The sequence below is a fragment of the Pyxicephalus adspersus genome, chromosome 4 (assembly GCF_032062135.1).
Source record: "Pyxicephalus adspersus chromosome 4, UCB_Pads_2.0, whole genome shotgun sequence".
NCBI classification, from domain to species: domain Eukaryota; kingdom Metazoa; phylum Chordata; class Amphibia; order Anura; family Pyxicephalidae; genus Pyxicephalus; species Pyxicephalus adspersus.
The window spans coordinates 130,764,550-130,781,150 of record NC_092861.1 but is presented as its reverse complement, the minus strand read 5'-3'; the positions used below and the strand labels follow the sequence as shown (position 1 = coordinate 130,781,150).

The 16,601-nt window shown below is 36.0% G+C and overlaps 1 protein-coding gene across 1 annotated transcript; it reads left to right on the top strand.

The window, feature by feature from the left end:
- The first annotated feature begins 7,784 nt into the window (after nucleotides 1-7,784).
- Nucleotides 7,785-16,595, top strand: LAMP5 (lysosomal associated membrane protein family member 5). The gene is made up of 6 exons (XM_072409634.1): nucleotides 7,785-9,465; nucleotides 9,630-9,802; nucleotides 10,156-10,287; nucleotides 10,689-10,794; nucleotides 11,552-11,740; nucleotides 14,796-16,595. The coding sequence occupies exons 1-6, from the start codon at nucleotides 9,417-9,419 to the stop codon at nucleotides 14,972-14,974; spliced, it is 828 nt and encodes a 275-aa protein (XP_072265735.1). The 5' UTR covers nucleotides 7,785-9,416; the 3' UTR covers nucleotides 14,975-16,595.
- The last annotated feature ends 6 nt before the right edge of the window (nucleotides 16,596-16,601 follow it).

Sequence of the window (16,601 nt, the reverse complement as noted above, 5' to 3'; positions counted from 1 at the left end):
TTTTTGCATTCTATCACAATCACATCACACTATCATTACAGAATAGCTGCAGGGAATGCAGATGGTTCAATGACTCTAGGGCCCATGAAACTTCTGTACCCAGCAATGAAAGCTCATTGTACAAAAAAAAAAAATCTTCATTTCTTAATTTTTTTATCCTGCTGTACTGGTTTTTATTGATTATAAAGAATTATTACAGTGAAATGCAAAGACCTGATGGAGTATTTTATTTTATTTATTCATTTTTGTATAGAAGACAGGTTTCTATTCAAATGTGAACTCCGATTATTATTATTATTATATTTTTTAAATATTATTACTATATTCAGCCTAATTAATTATTTCAATCAAGTGTAATGACTAATGTCACAAACTACAAATAAACATATTACTAATTTTACATAAAATATTTTACTAGGAATTTCTGCCTTATTCTATTGCAAGTGTTTCAGGTAACAATGTTTTGGGGTATTTTATTCCATTGTCTTTTATTATTAATTTAACAAATAATTATGTGTATATATATAACTGATCACAATATACACTTGTATTTAGCAATAAATAATTCAACGGTAATTAATAATGATTTATGGTGGAAAATTTTGGTCCTTTAGGGTAAATAATGAAATTCAAACAACACAGTGTTTTAGAAAGCTGGATCAGACAGACACCACTGCAGAAAATATCTGCAATTTTATGAGACACTGCTAAGAGGAACCATTATTCCAATTTTCTGTATCTCCAGACACATTTTACAGTCATCTTTTACAGCATATTTTGTTTGATGCGGCAGGCATGAAACTCATTCTCCACAATGCAAAATCAAAAATTCAGTAAAAACATCTTCCTGAGAACTGTGTACATATGTATTTTAATACATTTAGAGTGATTGTTTATGCTGCACTTTCTTTATTTTTATTCTGTAAAATTTACAAAAAATAATTTGTATTACAATTCATGACAATTCATGACTACTACTCATCTTATTCATACTGAACAATATTTTATATTATACTTTCATTTGCGTTCAATAGATTTAAAAGACTAGTAAAACTTATGTTTTTTTTTTTTTTTTGCTCCTTAATACTAAGACATTTGACATTGACATTCAGTTGAAATCTATTGTTATTACAGAGTATTACCACCGTGTAATAGCAATGAATTATTACCATATTTTTTTTTCATTTTCATAAAATAGCATGGTACTTCTTTCCATTGCTTTTTTAGTTTTTAAAAAATACAAAGATCAACTCTTATTAAAAAGGAGATGAAATACAACATACACAATATTGTGAATTCTTCAACACAAATTAAAGAAGAAAGGCATGTTCAAATAAAGTGGAAAGTGATGGGCCATGCAGTAATATACTCATTGAATTAAAGAATATAATGTTTGCATCACAGTCAGTAATATTATCGGTATTTTATTAAAAACTTCATTATGGGTGAGCCTATTTACCCTGCGGCAGCCACAGAGCAGTATCCAGAGCTGTAGACTTTCTGCAGCATTGTCTCATAAAATAAAAGAAACCAGATTTTCCACTGCTGATTACTACACCATAGCAGCTTCAATTGAAAACAATTCCTTTATAGACCTATTCTGTATTCCAAATTGGTATCCTGGGTCCTATGACAATGAGGACACTGCTAAAAACAATAGCAGCAGAAACTATGTTAGGAAGTATGTTATTAAAGTAATAGGTAGAAAAGGATTTGTAGTAAAATCAATAACTAGATTGAGACATGTGCAGGATAAACACTGATAAAGGTGTTAATAAAACACTGTTCAGTAAAATATGTAAATGTAATAGATGTGTATCAGTAGTAATAGATTTGGTGGCTTGACAGCTGATTTATCCTTAGATAAACCATGTAGTGGATGATCAGCAAATAGTAATACTTTGTAGTTAGGAAAAAATGGGATGCAATGGACCCACCCTTGGACAAAGGAGTTAAAAAAGTAAAATATATTTAGCATAGTATATTATATGTCACATGCAAAGAACAAAAATATACAGAAACAATGCAGATTTATATATATATATATATATATATATACATTCATTCTGTCATTGCTAAATGATCAGCAATGCCAAATCAGCTATTTGAATATCTAAGTTGCTTGGGGTCGGGTCAAAAGTTGTAAACTTACCACCTGGACACTGAGCAACATTTAATATGACCACACTCAAATAGAATTTTGTATATCTTAATAACATCAATATGGACACAAGCAAACTCAGTGGAGGCATATATAACTTTAATTAGTGAACTGGTGAATATTTAGTAACTTTTGTAACGCATTGCCTTTACCTATTAAATTTTTTTTTTATTAGTATAGATAAATATTATTTGAAAATTAGATATTAGTATATATATATATATATATACAGGATCTTTATTACATTTATTAAAAAAAAAAAAGTTAAGATGCTGATAAACTCTTCCTTCCATAAACTCACTTACACATAAGATTCAACTCACTAATTTGTTCACTAATTTATTTTTACATTATTAATGTTACCAAATTTCACATTTAAATTGAAAGCCCCCAAAAAAGTTTTTAAAACTCTTTCCTAGCATCCCAGTTTATTCCATTATGCTTCCATTATTTTATCTACCGACTGTCTGGAATACTCTAAGAGTTACATTATGCTTTATTACACTTTAAAAGAAAGTACTTGAATAGTTAGTTTAATGTTCATACCTGAAGCTGTAGTCACATTAAAAAATAAATACATAAATAAAATATGTTGGTGTTGGTGATTGAAATGCCCCTCTGAAGAGAGAAGTTCAGGTCTCCAGCATTGATGTCTGCCTTGGAAGGTCTCTGAGATGGTCCTCGTCCCCGATCTTGTTTTGTAAAATATTTGTTCCATGTTTGTAGCTCAGCCTTGATTTAAAAGTTGGTCATTAGTATCAGGTATTTCCCATAGCAGCCATTACATTCTAGTTAAAGCTCCCCCTGCTCTGACTGTGTCTTCAATATTCTGTGCTCTCATTCCTCTTTCCCGCCTCAGCATCTTCCTTCCTCCATTGCGTTGTGTTCCCATCAGTCAGAGTGTATCACATTTACTCTCCACTTACTCTGCCTCATTGCTTTCTAAAGCATCGCTACCTGCACCCCCCAGTACAAAATGTTCCTAAGAGCTACCGAGGCCAGCCCACATTTTACACGTCTGGCATACTGAGGGGGGAACTACTGACAATTAATTACTGGATCAGCTAAATGTTCATATTTGAAAAGCTGGTGACTTGACTGTATAGGGCACATAGAATATGGATAGTACCATCAATTGGTGAAACAATGCAAAATTTATGGCAGTAAAAAAAAAAATGTCAAAAAGAAGCTACTAAGCTAATAACATATCATTTAAAAAATATATAATATAGTCAGGTAAAGGATTCAATGGTCTCGTGCAATGCTCCCATTCTTAACCTTTTTTTTTTTTTGCTTATAAATCTGATAATAATATGGTTAGTCATTGTATAGTCCCACTTTGTACACATCTGCAGAGAATAGTGAAGTCAAATCAATAATAATATCAAAAATAGCATATACAACATAATCGGAATTAGTTCATTAAAAATATTTATGTAAAAGTTACAATACCTAAAAACATAGGATGTTTCATTAAAACATATACTAGTAGCCAAAAGACAATCACATTGTGTCCTGCTTCCTCTTCTGTTTGGTGGCCACTTACCTGGCAGGTAACCATGTTAGATTGCATTACACAGCTTGCAAGAAGTTATGTTTCTATAATACAGGAAGAAATTTGCAGCAGAACTCTCATTTCCTAAAAGCCAGAAAAGTCCTGGAGTGGAGAGGGAATACAGTGCTGTGTAAAAAACAAGGGTTAACTAAAAGGCTACCCATAGATATAGAGGCTATTACTGGGCACAATAAGTTCCATGGAATACAAAGGCTACCTCGCCTATTCATTAAATGTAGGGATGACCACTTAGACTTAGGAATCACTACTGAACACAGTAACCTCTGAGCTTGGAAGCAAACCAGAAAAAGAGAAAGGAATTAAACATTAGTGGCCCAATGGGGTGAACACTGCAACCACCAGATATTGAAAAATACCCCCAGTACTACCAAGAAATGACTATGACTTTCTAACCAGTCTAATTATCCATGAGCATAGTGACTACCCCTTTTACCAACTTTTGCTATTATTATAGTTTAACTTTAGGCCAAAGGATTGACCACCACTAAATTCCAGAAGTGTATAACCCAATAGCCAGTGAATGGCCACCAGCATATCCAGCCAGCGCCCTACAGATAGAGAGTGACATCTATTAGATTCATGGTATTACCACTGGAACAACCAACAAGCATCATAAAAATACCACCGAAACCAGGGAAGGTTATGGTCACGGAATGGTCGGTCACAGCATACATGACCATAGCTAAGGAGTGGCAACTACCATACCCAGCACTGCTGGTCCCATGATGTGATCACTAGATTATTACCAAAGCTAGGAAATATTCATCCATATCAGTTATTAATGCCACAACTGCAGACGTGAGATTCCACATCAGTTCTTTTCCCTTATTATGAATAAACGTTTTACTAGTATGGAATATTGGGGTGATAAGGCAGATGGGTATAACATTTCAATAAATGCAGGTAAATGCTGATAAAAAAAACCAATAAACTATTTTTGAAGTATTTATTTTTGACTTGATATCAATTTCTTCCATTGTCCTTTACAACAATGTCATGCAAGAAAAAAGAGGGGCAGCACTAGCAGTAATAACAGGTAAATGTGCTGTCAGGAGGGTAAAAGAGAAAGATGGCCTCAGTTGCTGCTCTTTCACTGTTCAGTCCCAGCATGAGCCCAGCAGGGTGGTCAAGTTGGATCAATAAACATGTTCTGAAGCCTGGCAGTACTTTGTACATCTCAGTACAGAATATACATACATGCATACAAGTTTTTGGGTATGTAAAACAGGAACCATATATGTATTTTAGCTATGCTGCCATTTGCCCAAGGTTTAGCTTTAAAGCTCTGTTTTGATTTTGGTACATCAGTATCGTAATTATTGGAAAATGTTGATTGTCCCGGCTTTGTGAATTAGACTTAATCTCTGTGTCACATTTGATTTACTTGATTAGTTATCTTTCACAAGAAGCCAATACACACACACTATATTTCTTTTGTAAATAAGGATCATTAAATCCCAGCTGCATCTCCTGTTCACTGCTGTGACAACACAATAGGTTTTTCTTTTTCTGAGATTTTGAAACCATGAAGAACCTGAAGAATTGCAAAAACAGAAGATAAATCTAATCTTTTATTGAGTACACTATGTTTTGGAATGAAATAACAAACTACAGTTTGATGGACACTGGATATTGATTACTGAAGATCAAAGCAAAGCCATAGCTGTGTATGATGTGGTGCACAAAACAATTAACTCGGAATAATTACCTTATTGTTATTTACCATTTGTTCTTTTCACAGACAATCTCACTGCTTGACTGATTAAAACATTCCCCATATCTTTATTGCTGCTTCTGGTAAAACATCAGCATGAATAAATACATGCACACATAAATATATTTAAAATTCAGTACTGGATTCATAAATAGTTTGCAAATCATTAAAGTAAGCCTGGACCAAGCAGCTATGCAAGGTGTAATTTCTGAAAATGCTAACTGCTTGGCTGTCATGGTAAGCCAATATATTTCAAGTCACCTATAAAGCAGATTGGGAGCTATGATCTGCATGTTTAATCCTATATACAAGACAACATTGGGATTGGGTTCATAACTTCACAAAAACCTAACCATGAGTGTTAATCTAAATAATGCATATACCCTATATTTAAATGGGACTTACAATCTTTTTGAAGAATGGTATACTTTTTAAGGTCATGCCATTGGTGTGGATTTTGGCTTGAATATTTAAAATGTTTTATTGAATAAATATATAGAAATATTTATATAAATATTCTTTCAAACATTTTTATATAATATATATATAAATAAATATATATATATATATATATATTATTGACAATTATTTGAAAGAGGAGATAGAAAGCAACCATAATGCCGCCCCTGCATTCAGCCTCTTCTCAGCCTGAACAGATATCATTTCTTGCAACGGCAATTAAAGTGCAAATTCATGAAAAAATTCATGAAAAAAAAATATAGGGACTCACATCAGCCATATTATCAATTAGAGAAACAATATATTATTAGAATGGAAATTATGTTTTAGGTTTATTGTGACTTTTATGTTGGTAAGTGCACCCTTTTGTAGGCTGCTATTACTGACCTTCCCTTTTAATAATGCTAGTTCCATACACTGATTCTACACTCTCTGCAGATCTCTGACCCAGAACCAGTGGAAATAAGGAATTCTGATATATATCTGTCACTCATGTGGCTCCAGTTTGTTCAGGTGTGTGATTCTAAAATACTAAAGCGAGGTATAGCAATGCAAATATATTTTTAAAAAGATGCCAGCAATACTTTTACCTTTAGGACATGTTGGAGACTCATTAGATTTGATTTACTAAATAAAAATAAGTTAACTGAATGATTACCTTGCATAGGGTTTATTTCACAGCTTAGTAAATGGGGTGAAAATTCACCTTGAAAAATTTCCAATCCCATGCAATGCATCTAAAAAAACCTATATTTTCCTCTGCACATGATTGGATATGTGAAATCATTAAACCCACATTATTCAAGTGAAATATCGCTTTTGTGACGCTGTTTGCACGTGGTTACATTTGTGTTGCAGTGGATTGCGGTGCAGTTCCTGGAAGTGACGTGTCACATCTGGCCATGTGGATCCTTTTATTTTCTCCTCTGCAATGCAAATGCAAGGGCAATGTGTCCAAATGTGTTCAATGTGGTTCACTGCACCTGAGTGCAAAGCAGCAGTTTGCTATTCACCTGGGAGCAGCTTTCTGCAACCAAAAGTTTAAAAGGGACATAAAAGATAAATAGAGTATTTAGCTTTAATACACATTTGTATATAAAGGGCCTCCTGTACTCATTCTCTTGAATAAAAGGATAGTAGATACAATGTGTATAAAATATTGTGTATTCATCAAAAAATTCTGCAGCAAAATCCGCTGCATTGTGATGTAGATTGAGCTGTCATTTAGAGGAAGCTGTGATATTCCCAGCAAGATACAGGACAAATAAAATAGTATACAGTAGGGAGTTAGTACAGGCAACTGGTGAGAAGGGGACACCCAAGGTCAATGTAAATGGCCAGCCTGCCATAGCAATTTGGTTGAATGGAATTCTGTGGAACACCTGATAAAAAAATCTGTACATGTTGTATTTCCATGTAATAAAGCACAATGTATGTGGTCTGGGGTGGCTGATACAGTGTGACTCATACAGAACATGATGCAGTACTGACTCAGATGAATTGTTCAGCACTGCTCACAAATATATAGTTATAGGTGTCACATCATGAGTCTTCAACAAGTTTTTAAAATGATATCTGCAGAGTGATACATTAATTCTGCAAGAGAAGTTGCAGGCTCTAGACATACTCTTATGTAGAATATAGAGGGGGATGAGCACACCTCCTGTGCAGCTCTGCCACCCTTTATGGAGGCGTTATTGTAACTTCACACTCAATCATCCTTCCCCTCCTTTGTCATAAACGCAGGCTGTTTCAGCAATATGAGGTAGGTACTGCAATCTTTACTAATGCAAATCTTTAATCATTGCACTGCATAATTCTGTACTGAAAAGTATGCTTATGAATCAGACTCACCACAACCATCTGATTTCATACAGACCCCATACTGTTCTACACTCTCCTAATCCATTCATTCTGAATAATCTTACATTGCAGGGCTTTATTTTATGAGCCTAGTCACTGGAGCTATGAAAAAAGTCATTTACTACCTATTCAATGAGTGATTGCTAAGCTGAAACAATAGCAGTCATCTGCAAAGCGTGAGACTTTATAGATTTTGTCACTGGTGATACTGATTTTTTTTTTTAATGTTCCCTTGGATACAGAGGGGAGAAGAGCCTGGACTGCTTGTTGTTTCAGTGCCTTGGAGTCCTACAAAGAGGTGCAACATTGGGAATAGAAGAGACCTACAAACTGGTGCAGTATTGTGGATAGCAAAAGTCTACTAAAAGGTGCAGCATTGGAAATAGCTGGGCTCTACAAAGAGGTGCAGCACTGAGGATATAAGAGACCTGCAAAGAGGTGCAGCACTGAGGATATAGGAGACCTCCAAAGAGGTGCAGCACTGAGGATAGAAGAAACCTGCAAAGAGGTGCAGCACTGAGGATAGAAGAGACCTGCAAAGAGGTGCAGCAAAGGGGATATAAGAGACCTGCAAAGAGGTGCAGCATTGTGGATAAGTGTCCTACAAAGAGGTGCAGCTCTGATTATAGAAAAGATCTGAAAAGAGGTGCAGATCTGGGCATAGAAGTATCCTACATAGGGTGCAGTGTGCAAAACTAAACCCCACAAAAAAGTGCAGCATTGGAAATAGCTGAGCTCTACAAAGAGGTGCAGAACTGAGTATACTAGAGACCTGCAAAGAGGTGCAGAACTGGGGAAAGAAGTGTCTTACAAAGAGGTGCAGCTCTGGGGATAGAAGAATCCTACAAAGGGTGCAATGTGGATAGCACCACAAAAAATGCAGATTTGGGAATAACTGAGCTCTAAAAATAGGTACACCTTTGGGAATAGCTAAAGTTACAAAAGGCGCAGAATTGGGGATAGAAGAGCCCTACAAAGAGCTGCATCATCTTCATGGATGTGCAGCAGTGAGGATAGCTGAGTTTCCTCCTGCCAATGCATAGTGTATAGCTGAGTCCTATAATACTATTCAGCACAGAAAACACAATAGAGTGCTAAGCACTCCTTATAGCCAGCACAGCCACATACAGGATTTTGCAGTTTGGCAGCAAAGACACACACACAGTTACAGCATTTTATAGCCACATAAGGAATTTGAGCACCTAGGATAGCTGCATCAGGCATTTCAGCACCTTGGACAGCAAAGCTCCATAGAGCATTACAGGACTTCGTGCAGCATAGCCACATAAAGCATTTCAGCACCTTGGACAGCGGAGCTCTGTAGAGTGTTTGGACTCTTATCTGACCACATAAGACCTCTCAGACCTTTTGGACAGCTACCTAAGACATTTCTGCACCTTGAACATCCAAGCTCCATAGAGTGTTATGACTCTGTGTTACCCAGATAAGGCATTTCAGAATCTTGAATAGGATCCCCTCAGCTTCTCTTCCAGTATGTGGATCTGACAGATTAGTGCTGGGAGAGTAATCATTACAACTGTTACATACAGAAAACCCAAGACTGGATGAGGGATCTGTAAGGGACATCGTTTGGCTTTCACTCTTTTGCTTTCACTCTTTGTTGGGACAAAATCTGAACAAGCATGGATTTCATCAGGAGTGTACCTGTCCTAGGACTTGTTCTTCTTGTATGTAAGTAAAACAAATATTATTGTGATTCATGTAAAGTGTTCATTATCTATAGAGGGCAATAGAATAATGCACCAATGTGGAGGGGCATCCGGCTACATGTTGTGTGGTTAAAGGGACGATCGTTCATCGTTGACAGTCAATGATCGACTTTCTTTACTTGACAGGTGCTGTGGGACTAAATTTGGCAGAACAAGAAGTTGAGAATCTTTCAGGTCTGTCCAATAATCCTGATAAAAACATTTTCGCCATAAGAGAAAATGGAACCACTTGCCTTATGGCTGAATTTTCAGCTAAGATCAATGTTCCCTATGAAGTTCCTTCTAGCAATGAAGTTGATGTAAGTACTAATAAAATGATCAATACACAAATATTTTACATTTTTGAAAGTCTGAGATTAACAAACGTACTCATTGTTTATATATTTTATATTTTTTTTTATTGGATTTGTTTTTAATGTATACAGCCTTAGACAATGCATACAGGAAGACAATGTGTGACAAGAATTCACCTATCACTAGTATATTGCAATTAGAACAATGAAAGCTCTTGGCTGTTGGTTGCTATGAGTTATTGTATCATTCTTTATCCTTATTCGATATTTTACTTGGTTACTACTGCAGTGACTTATGTTATAATATTCAGTGCAAGTAAATTCTATTCTTCATCAGTTGGGTTGCCTATCTGTTTCAGTGGGACCCGGAAGAAGCTACCATTCAGCTGCCCAGAGATACTGAGATAAAAGGGAAATGTTGGAATAACGAGTCTGAACTGCATTTGTCATGGTTAGACAAATCCTACACGCTGAAGTTGTTCTTTGTCAAGGTAACTCACATTACAGCTGCTCATGGTTCCATTATCGAATGCTGTGAACTCCTATTGACACAGACGTACTGCAATGCATGATTCATTATGACAACTGCCCAAGACATGGCTTTACAATCAAAGCAAAATCTTTCATTACTTGATCCCTACTCATATACAGAGCTGTTCAATTCCATACAGTGAACTATAACACATTAACTGCATATAATGCATACCAAGAATCCACAATGGTAATAACCGATCACCTAATGTTTGCAATTAAATAAATGGTTTAGCCAATGTTTGCATTTAATTCAATAGTAAAGCCAGCACTTGCCAATAAACCAATGGCACTGTCAATAATTGAATTTAAATGAACGGTTTAGCTAGTTCATTCTTTGAAATATCCATTGTATTTATAGGATGCTCAAGACTCCACAAAGTCGACCGGAAAAAGCTGGAAAATGAGCAAAGTGCAGTTTTTGTATGATCCTACAGAACGCACATACTTCAAAGCTGGAGCAAGACGTGAGTATGTTTATGACTGCGGCATATAGTATGTGCAGTCCGCATAGCCTGCCATACTACACAGTAACTGGTCCCTACCCTACCCCTCCCCTACCCCATGCATGCTGCAGTGCTCCTCTTAACTGTATGTTATGGAGTCTGCAATGCGTCCTAAAATGCTTACTTGAGGGCCTCTGTTAGGGAACAAGGTCTTTGTAATTGGTGAAACCCCACAATTACAGTATTAGCACCGACAGAAATAAATGGACGTGTATGGGATAGGAGCTGTATAGCCGCAATCAGTAGTTGAGTCATTTTGTGCGGTTGGCTGCTGATGTGTCACCAACAGATGTTCACCCAATACTGTTGTGTACAATGCAGCCCTTGTCTCTATGCCCCTGGCTTTCCCATCTGGGGCCTTCTCGTCTTTGGAATTGTGCCGCTGCTGAGCAAAGCATTTTTCAGTATGAATTTACACCGTAAACGTTTTTCAAAATTGTAAAAATAGTATCTGAATAAAAATAAACTAATAAAAAATAGTAGAAAATTTAATAAGCCGTGCTAAAAGGCAACAAAAAATACTCTTATGATGTGTATGTGAGATACATAAATACATATATGCATCTATCTATCTCTCTCTCTCTCTCTCTCTCTCTATAGACTATATATATATATATATATATATTTATACATCCTTTCCTTATATACAAATATTAACTTCCGCTATGTTCTGATTTTCTTTCATCCTTACGAGTAATATTGTGGGTCATTGTTTCAGCTGGGAAGCACACGGCTACTAGTCATCACCTGTCTCTTATGAAAACACCCGTTGGAATGTCCTATGAATGTGAAGCTTCAGAGAGGGTCAGTCTGATCTCCAGTGACCAGAAGAAGACAGTGGTCTTGTTCCTATCTGAGGTCCACATACAGCCATTTGACATTAAGAGTGACTTTGTTTTCAGTGAAGGTATAGTAAATGTTCTATCTACCTAAAACCTGCACTTAAAAATTATCATTCAGTTATTGTTCAAAATCATATTTTGCAAAAACCAATACTGTGAACATAGGATTTACAAATTATATTATTATTCGGGTGGAAACACAACATCTGACTCGCAGTGAGAAAAAATATATCCAGTTGTATATTTTATTTCTTTATATAAACAACCACATGTCTGAGGACAGTGATGTTTGGTTATACTTGACCAGTCCTAGGGAGAAAATTGAATATGTTAGATTGTACAATTGTTTTTCAAACCAAACTTACACATGCATTTTCACCCAAATAGTATTGTATCCCCTTGAGTATTTTACCAAACAATTGGGCAGCAGTCCAGACTTTGTTTTACTCTCTAATATTGATAGTTCTGCTCTCTTTGTTGGATTGTTTTTTGACATAGTAGACTGAACTTGTTTTCCTGTAGTAGGAAATTTAATTCTTGGGCAAATATCTTAGGTTTACATGGAGGGGATTGCTTTTTTTTTCTAGAGCCACTCTTTAAAATGATTTACGTGATCTCTAAATATAAGTAAGATATCAGATGTTACCAGCATGATTTTGGCTGGAGTCATGTTCAGTATACTAATTACAGTGTAATGTAAATATGTATTTATAGGTGAACTTGTGCAGATACCATGTATACTCAAATATAGACCAATTGGAATACAAACCAGGGTACCTGAAAAACTCAAGTCAGTCACCACTAACTTTCAAAATAGTAAATAAAAGAATGCCAATAAAATGTGAATATAAAAAACCATAACATGTTCTTTGAAAATATTTAGTTGGAACATTTAGTGACTTTTTGTGCATGATTGTTGGCCAACAAAAGATGACGCAGTGTCATCGTGTAAAGTGTGTAACAAACCCCAGAATGAAAGTTTGTGATATATTTTTTTTTCCGCTAGTGGTGCATGTTTTTGATATTGTACAATATTTTACATGAAAACACAAAGCAATCTTGTGGTATGACCCGAGTATAAACTGGGATTCTTTTTCTAAAGTGATTTAGTCACTTTCAGGTCACAAAAAGTATTGGTTTATATTTGAGCATATACATTTTTAACGACTAAATTCATATTCTTATACAAACTTATAACTTCTCTTAAAACGTTTTTTAAGACAGAACAGACTATGCAAATTTCTTCTGTTTACATTTGATCTGCCTCTCGGTCAGGTTTTGTTCTGATAGTATACACTGAGCCACACATGCCCTGCTCAGTGTGCATGGATAGGGGTTGCACCCTCTCAACCCACTCAAAGAAAATGGTTAAAGACTCCAAGAAGTAGAATGGGCACAGGAGAAATCACCGGAGTCAAAGGGGAACGCTGACATTGCACCACTGGTGGGGGTTCCTTTTGTCAGGAAATAAATGCCGCCATAATGTGCAAATATGCTTTTAATACTTGCAGATTATGGCAAAAACCTCTGAGGGACAAAATTGTATAATTTGTTTTCAGAGATTTACAACTGATTTATAGATACAAATAGATGAGTCAGCCATCTACCATCCACCCAATGCTAGTGTAGTTTAATGAATTTTTACCTAAGCGCTTCTTTCTTTCTTTAACATTAGGTTTGTTTTTTGCGTAATGTCTGCCAGTTGCTACACATATTATAATGTTACATCACAATTAATATTCATTGATGTGAGCCATGATTTGCAGTAACATAGATTGTATTGTATGTTACGGTGCTTATGGCCTTATTTCTTGATGTATGTCCATTACTTAAAAAGACAAATACATCACACAAAAATGCAAATCAAGCCTTTAACTTTGTGTATTGTGGAAAACATTGTGTTGTCAATTGCAAATTCCTTTGCCACTATGTTTGGTTGTGTTTCTTGCAAAATCTAACCTTTGGTTAAGGTTCCTAACAATTGTGTATGGTACATGATGATGGTGCAGTATTTGGCATACATCCTATGCAGAGAAAAATGTTTTAATTGCTGTTTTATCTAGGTATCTCATTTTCAATCACAGCCAAATACCCAAATATAAGTAAAGTTTATGTAATCTCTAACAATTAATTTATCTTATTCATTTCCTTTTGATTGGTTGAATTTATCGGTTAATGCAATCACTGTTAGGTGTAGATACAAGTTGATCTTACCACAAACTTTATCAGCTGGCAACTTTTTGCTTGTGGTGCAGAATGTCAGCCTACATGTTCTTGAACGATCGTGTCGTTATCTGTATGTACAGGATCGGTGCTATACGATCGTTCGCAGATATCGTGCAGGATCGTTCGTCGTTCGTTTACAAACGATAATAATTGGAAGTGTGTACGTAGCTTAACACCAGGAGAAAAGTTTAGAGCAGTGTTTTTAGCATGGAGGAAACCTTGAAATATATTTTAGGTCTTCAAGGATCTCCTAATATAATTTTTATGTCCACAGCTCACAGTACATTAGTGTGGTGATCAGTATGAAGAATGTGTCATACATTACAGCCCAATGGGAAGAATGTAATCTTTACAATTTACCAAACAGATCATTGGCATGGTCTTGGCACATGCATCATGCACTGTAGAGCCCAGATCTCCCTGACGTATATAGAGCCAGATGCTGGGTCATTGGTGGCTAACAATGGCCAAAGAGGATTGTCATGGACCTGAAAAAGTCAACAGCAAAAAGCCTGATTTATTAAATCTCTCCAAGGCTGGAGAGGATACACTTCCATCAGTGAAGCTGAGTCATCCAGCAAACCTGGAATACATTTCTTTAGAATCATTTGCTATTTTCTAGCAACTGTTTTGAATCCTGAACCAGATCCATTCCAGGTGTGCTGGATTACAGAGCTTGCATCCTTTCCGGCTTTGGAGAGCTTTAATATATCAGGCCCATAGATGGTAACACCAAGGGATACGGTAGCAACAGGTTGGTGGATCTTCATTGTAGGGTGCCTACAAAAAGGGTAGGTGTGCATAATTGGCAAGCATTATGGCAAAAGTTCATCCACATGGAATTCATTTCTGTTTACACTCTTTATCATACCCTTCCTTCCTTTTTCATTCCAGATTACAAATGCCTGACTGATCAGAGAAAACAGCTGGAAGAAACCTTGCCTCTTATTTTAGGCATAACCCTGGGACTAGCCATCGTCATCATCCTAGCCGTCTACCACATTCATCATAAAATGACAGCCAATCAAGTACAAATTCCTCGAGACAGATCTCTTTATAAGCACATGGGATAAGCAAAGACTTCACATAGAAAATGCAAAACATAACAACCATTAGGTAGAAAGGCCAAAAGCACTTTGTCTTCCCGTGAAATACACCCAAAAAGATTTCCCTTTATATACGTGATGTGTATTTCTTTTTCTTCTTTGCACTGGAAACAAGTATTGTGCCATAGTATTCCAGTGAAGAACACACGCCAGCATCAGTGTAGATTTTTTTTCATCATGATTTGTTTTCGCCTGATTTCTATGAGCTAAAAAATGGCTTCTAAGTCTTAAATGACCTATTTGCACATATCACCTAAACTCCTCCTCCTGTAGAACCTATGCATGATTAATATTTATAAAAAGCCTAATTCTATAAAAAAGAACTTATAAATATTGTGAAATAATATAAAGCTTTAGATTCTATTTTCTAAGGACAATTTTTAACACCAAAATTGTCACATGATGAGCTTTTCTACAACAAGTATTGATCGCTGAGATTAAAGCCACTTGAAACTTTGACGCCATGACAATTATTTTAGCAAGTACCTGGGGCATGCTGCATGTTGTATTCGTGTTATCACATTCACATTGTATAAAATACAAAATTGTGAATATTATGTATTTCTCTTTTTTTGTAAATATGTGACTACAAAGATGATTGTATGAGTCAGCTGCAACTGAGTGGAGTTTAAAGCACAATGCAAATCAATGGCCAACTTACCAATTAAAGATGAGTTCCAGGCAGATATAAATACACAAATGAAGGCAGCTGTGTATGTGATTAAATGTATTTTTTGCGAATGTGTAAGTACATGACATTGGATTGGTAAGGACCAACCAGTTGTGCTACAGTGAAAGCAGCATGCTGATAAAAGTAGATAACAGTGTATCCAAGATTATTCTGTTTCTCTTTTCACTGTCCATTCACACGCTGGGACAACTCCTGTAAGTGTTTAATGATCTGCATTATATTTCCAAAAAAGCTATGCTTTGTTGCAGAGCTGTGTAAACCTAAGGCTACATACACATGTCAGACAGTTCTCATCTGATAATTTGCCCAGGGCTGACAAGAATCAGGCATGTGTACAGCGCTCGTTGTCCGCCATTCCGACGACAGTTCAGGCAAATCCATGGACAACAAAAGAGGAACAATCATAAAAAAAGTAAAGGGGAGAGAGCACAGCGGGGTGCCATTTCTTCATTCTTCCCCTTTCCCTTTCTATAGAGCAGAACGACACTGTATGCAGTCTTTTGTCATCATGAAAGATCCTTTCCAACAACAAATACTGCGCGTGCGTGCGTATGCAGCCTCAGAACTCAATTGGTAGAAATACAGAACTTCTAGCAAGAAAAACATTTTCTTTCCATGCATTTTACCTGTGCATTACCTGTTCGTATGGTGTTCATTTGTAAAGGAAAAATACTAGTCGTCTAGCTGTTATGCATTTCCTCTGGCTATAATACATACCAAGTCCCCCAGGACAAGTATGTAGATAAGGAGTTCTTGCTGCACTCACTGCATACATTTGTTGAATCAAAGAAAGTGCAAGTATTTTAGCCAGACAACTGACAAGGACCAAACAGTTTTTTGCATAGCACATTAATGAATGCTGTGTTATAGTCAATGTATAAAATCTGCTTATTGGATTTTACT

Excerpts from the sequence above, each read along its gene's own strand:
- LAMP5 (XM_072409634.1), top strand. The coding sequence starts at position 9,417 with ATGGATTTCATCAGGAGTGTACCTGTCCTAGGACTTGTTCTTCTTGTA. Across the intron at positions 9,466-9,629 it reads AGGACTTGTTCTTCTTGTAT|GTGCTGTGGGACTAAATTTG; the intron begins GTAAGTAAAACA and ends TTTACTTGACAG. Across the intron at positions 10,795-11,551 it reads CTTCAAAGCTGGAGCAAGAC|CTGGGAAGCACACGGCTACT; the intron begins GTGAGTATGTTT and ends TCATTGTTTCAG.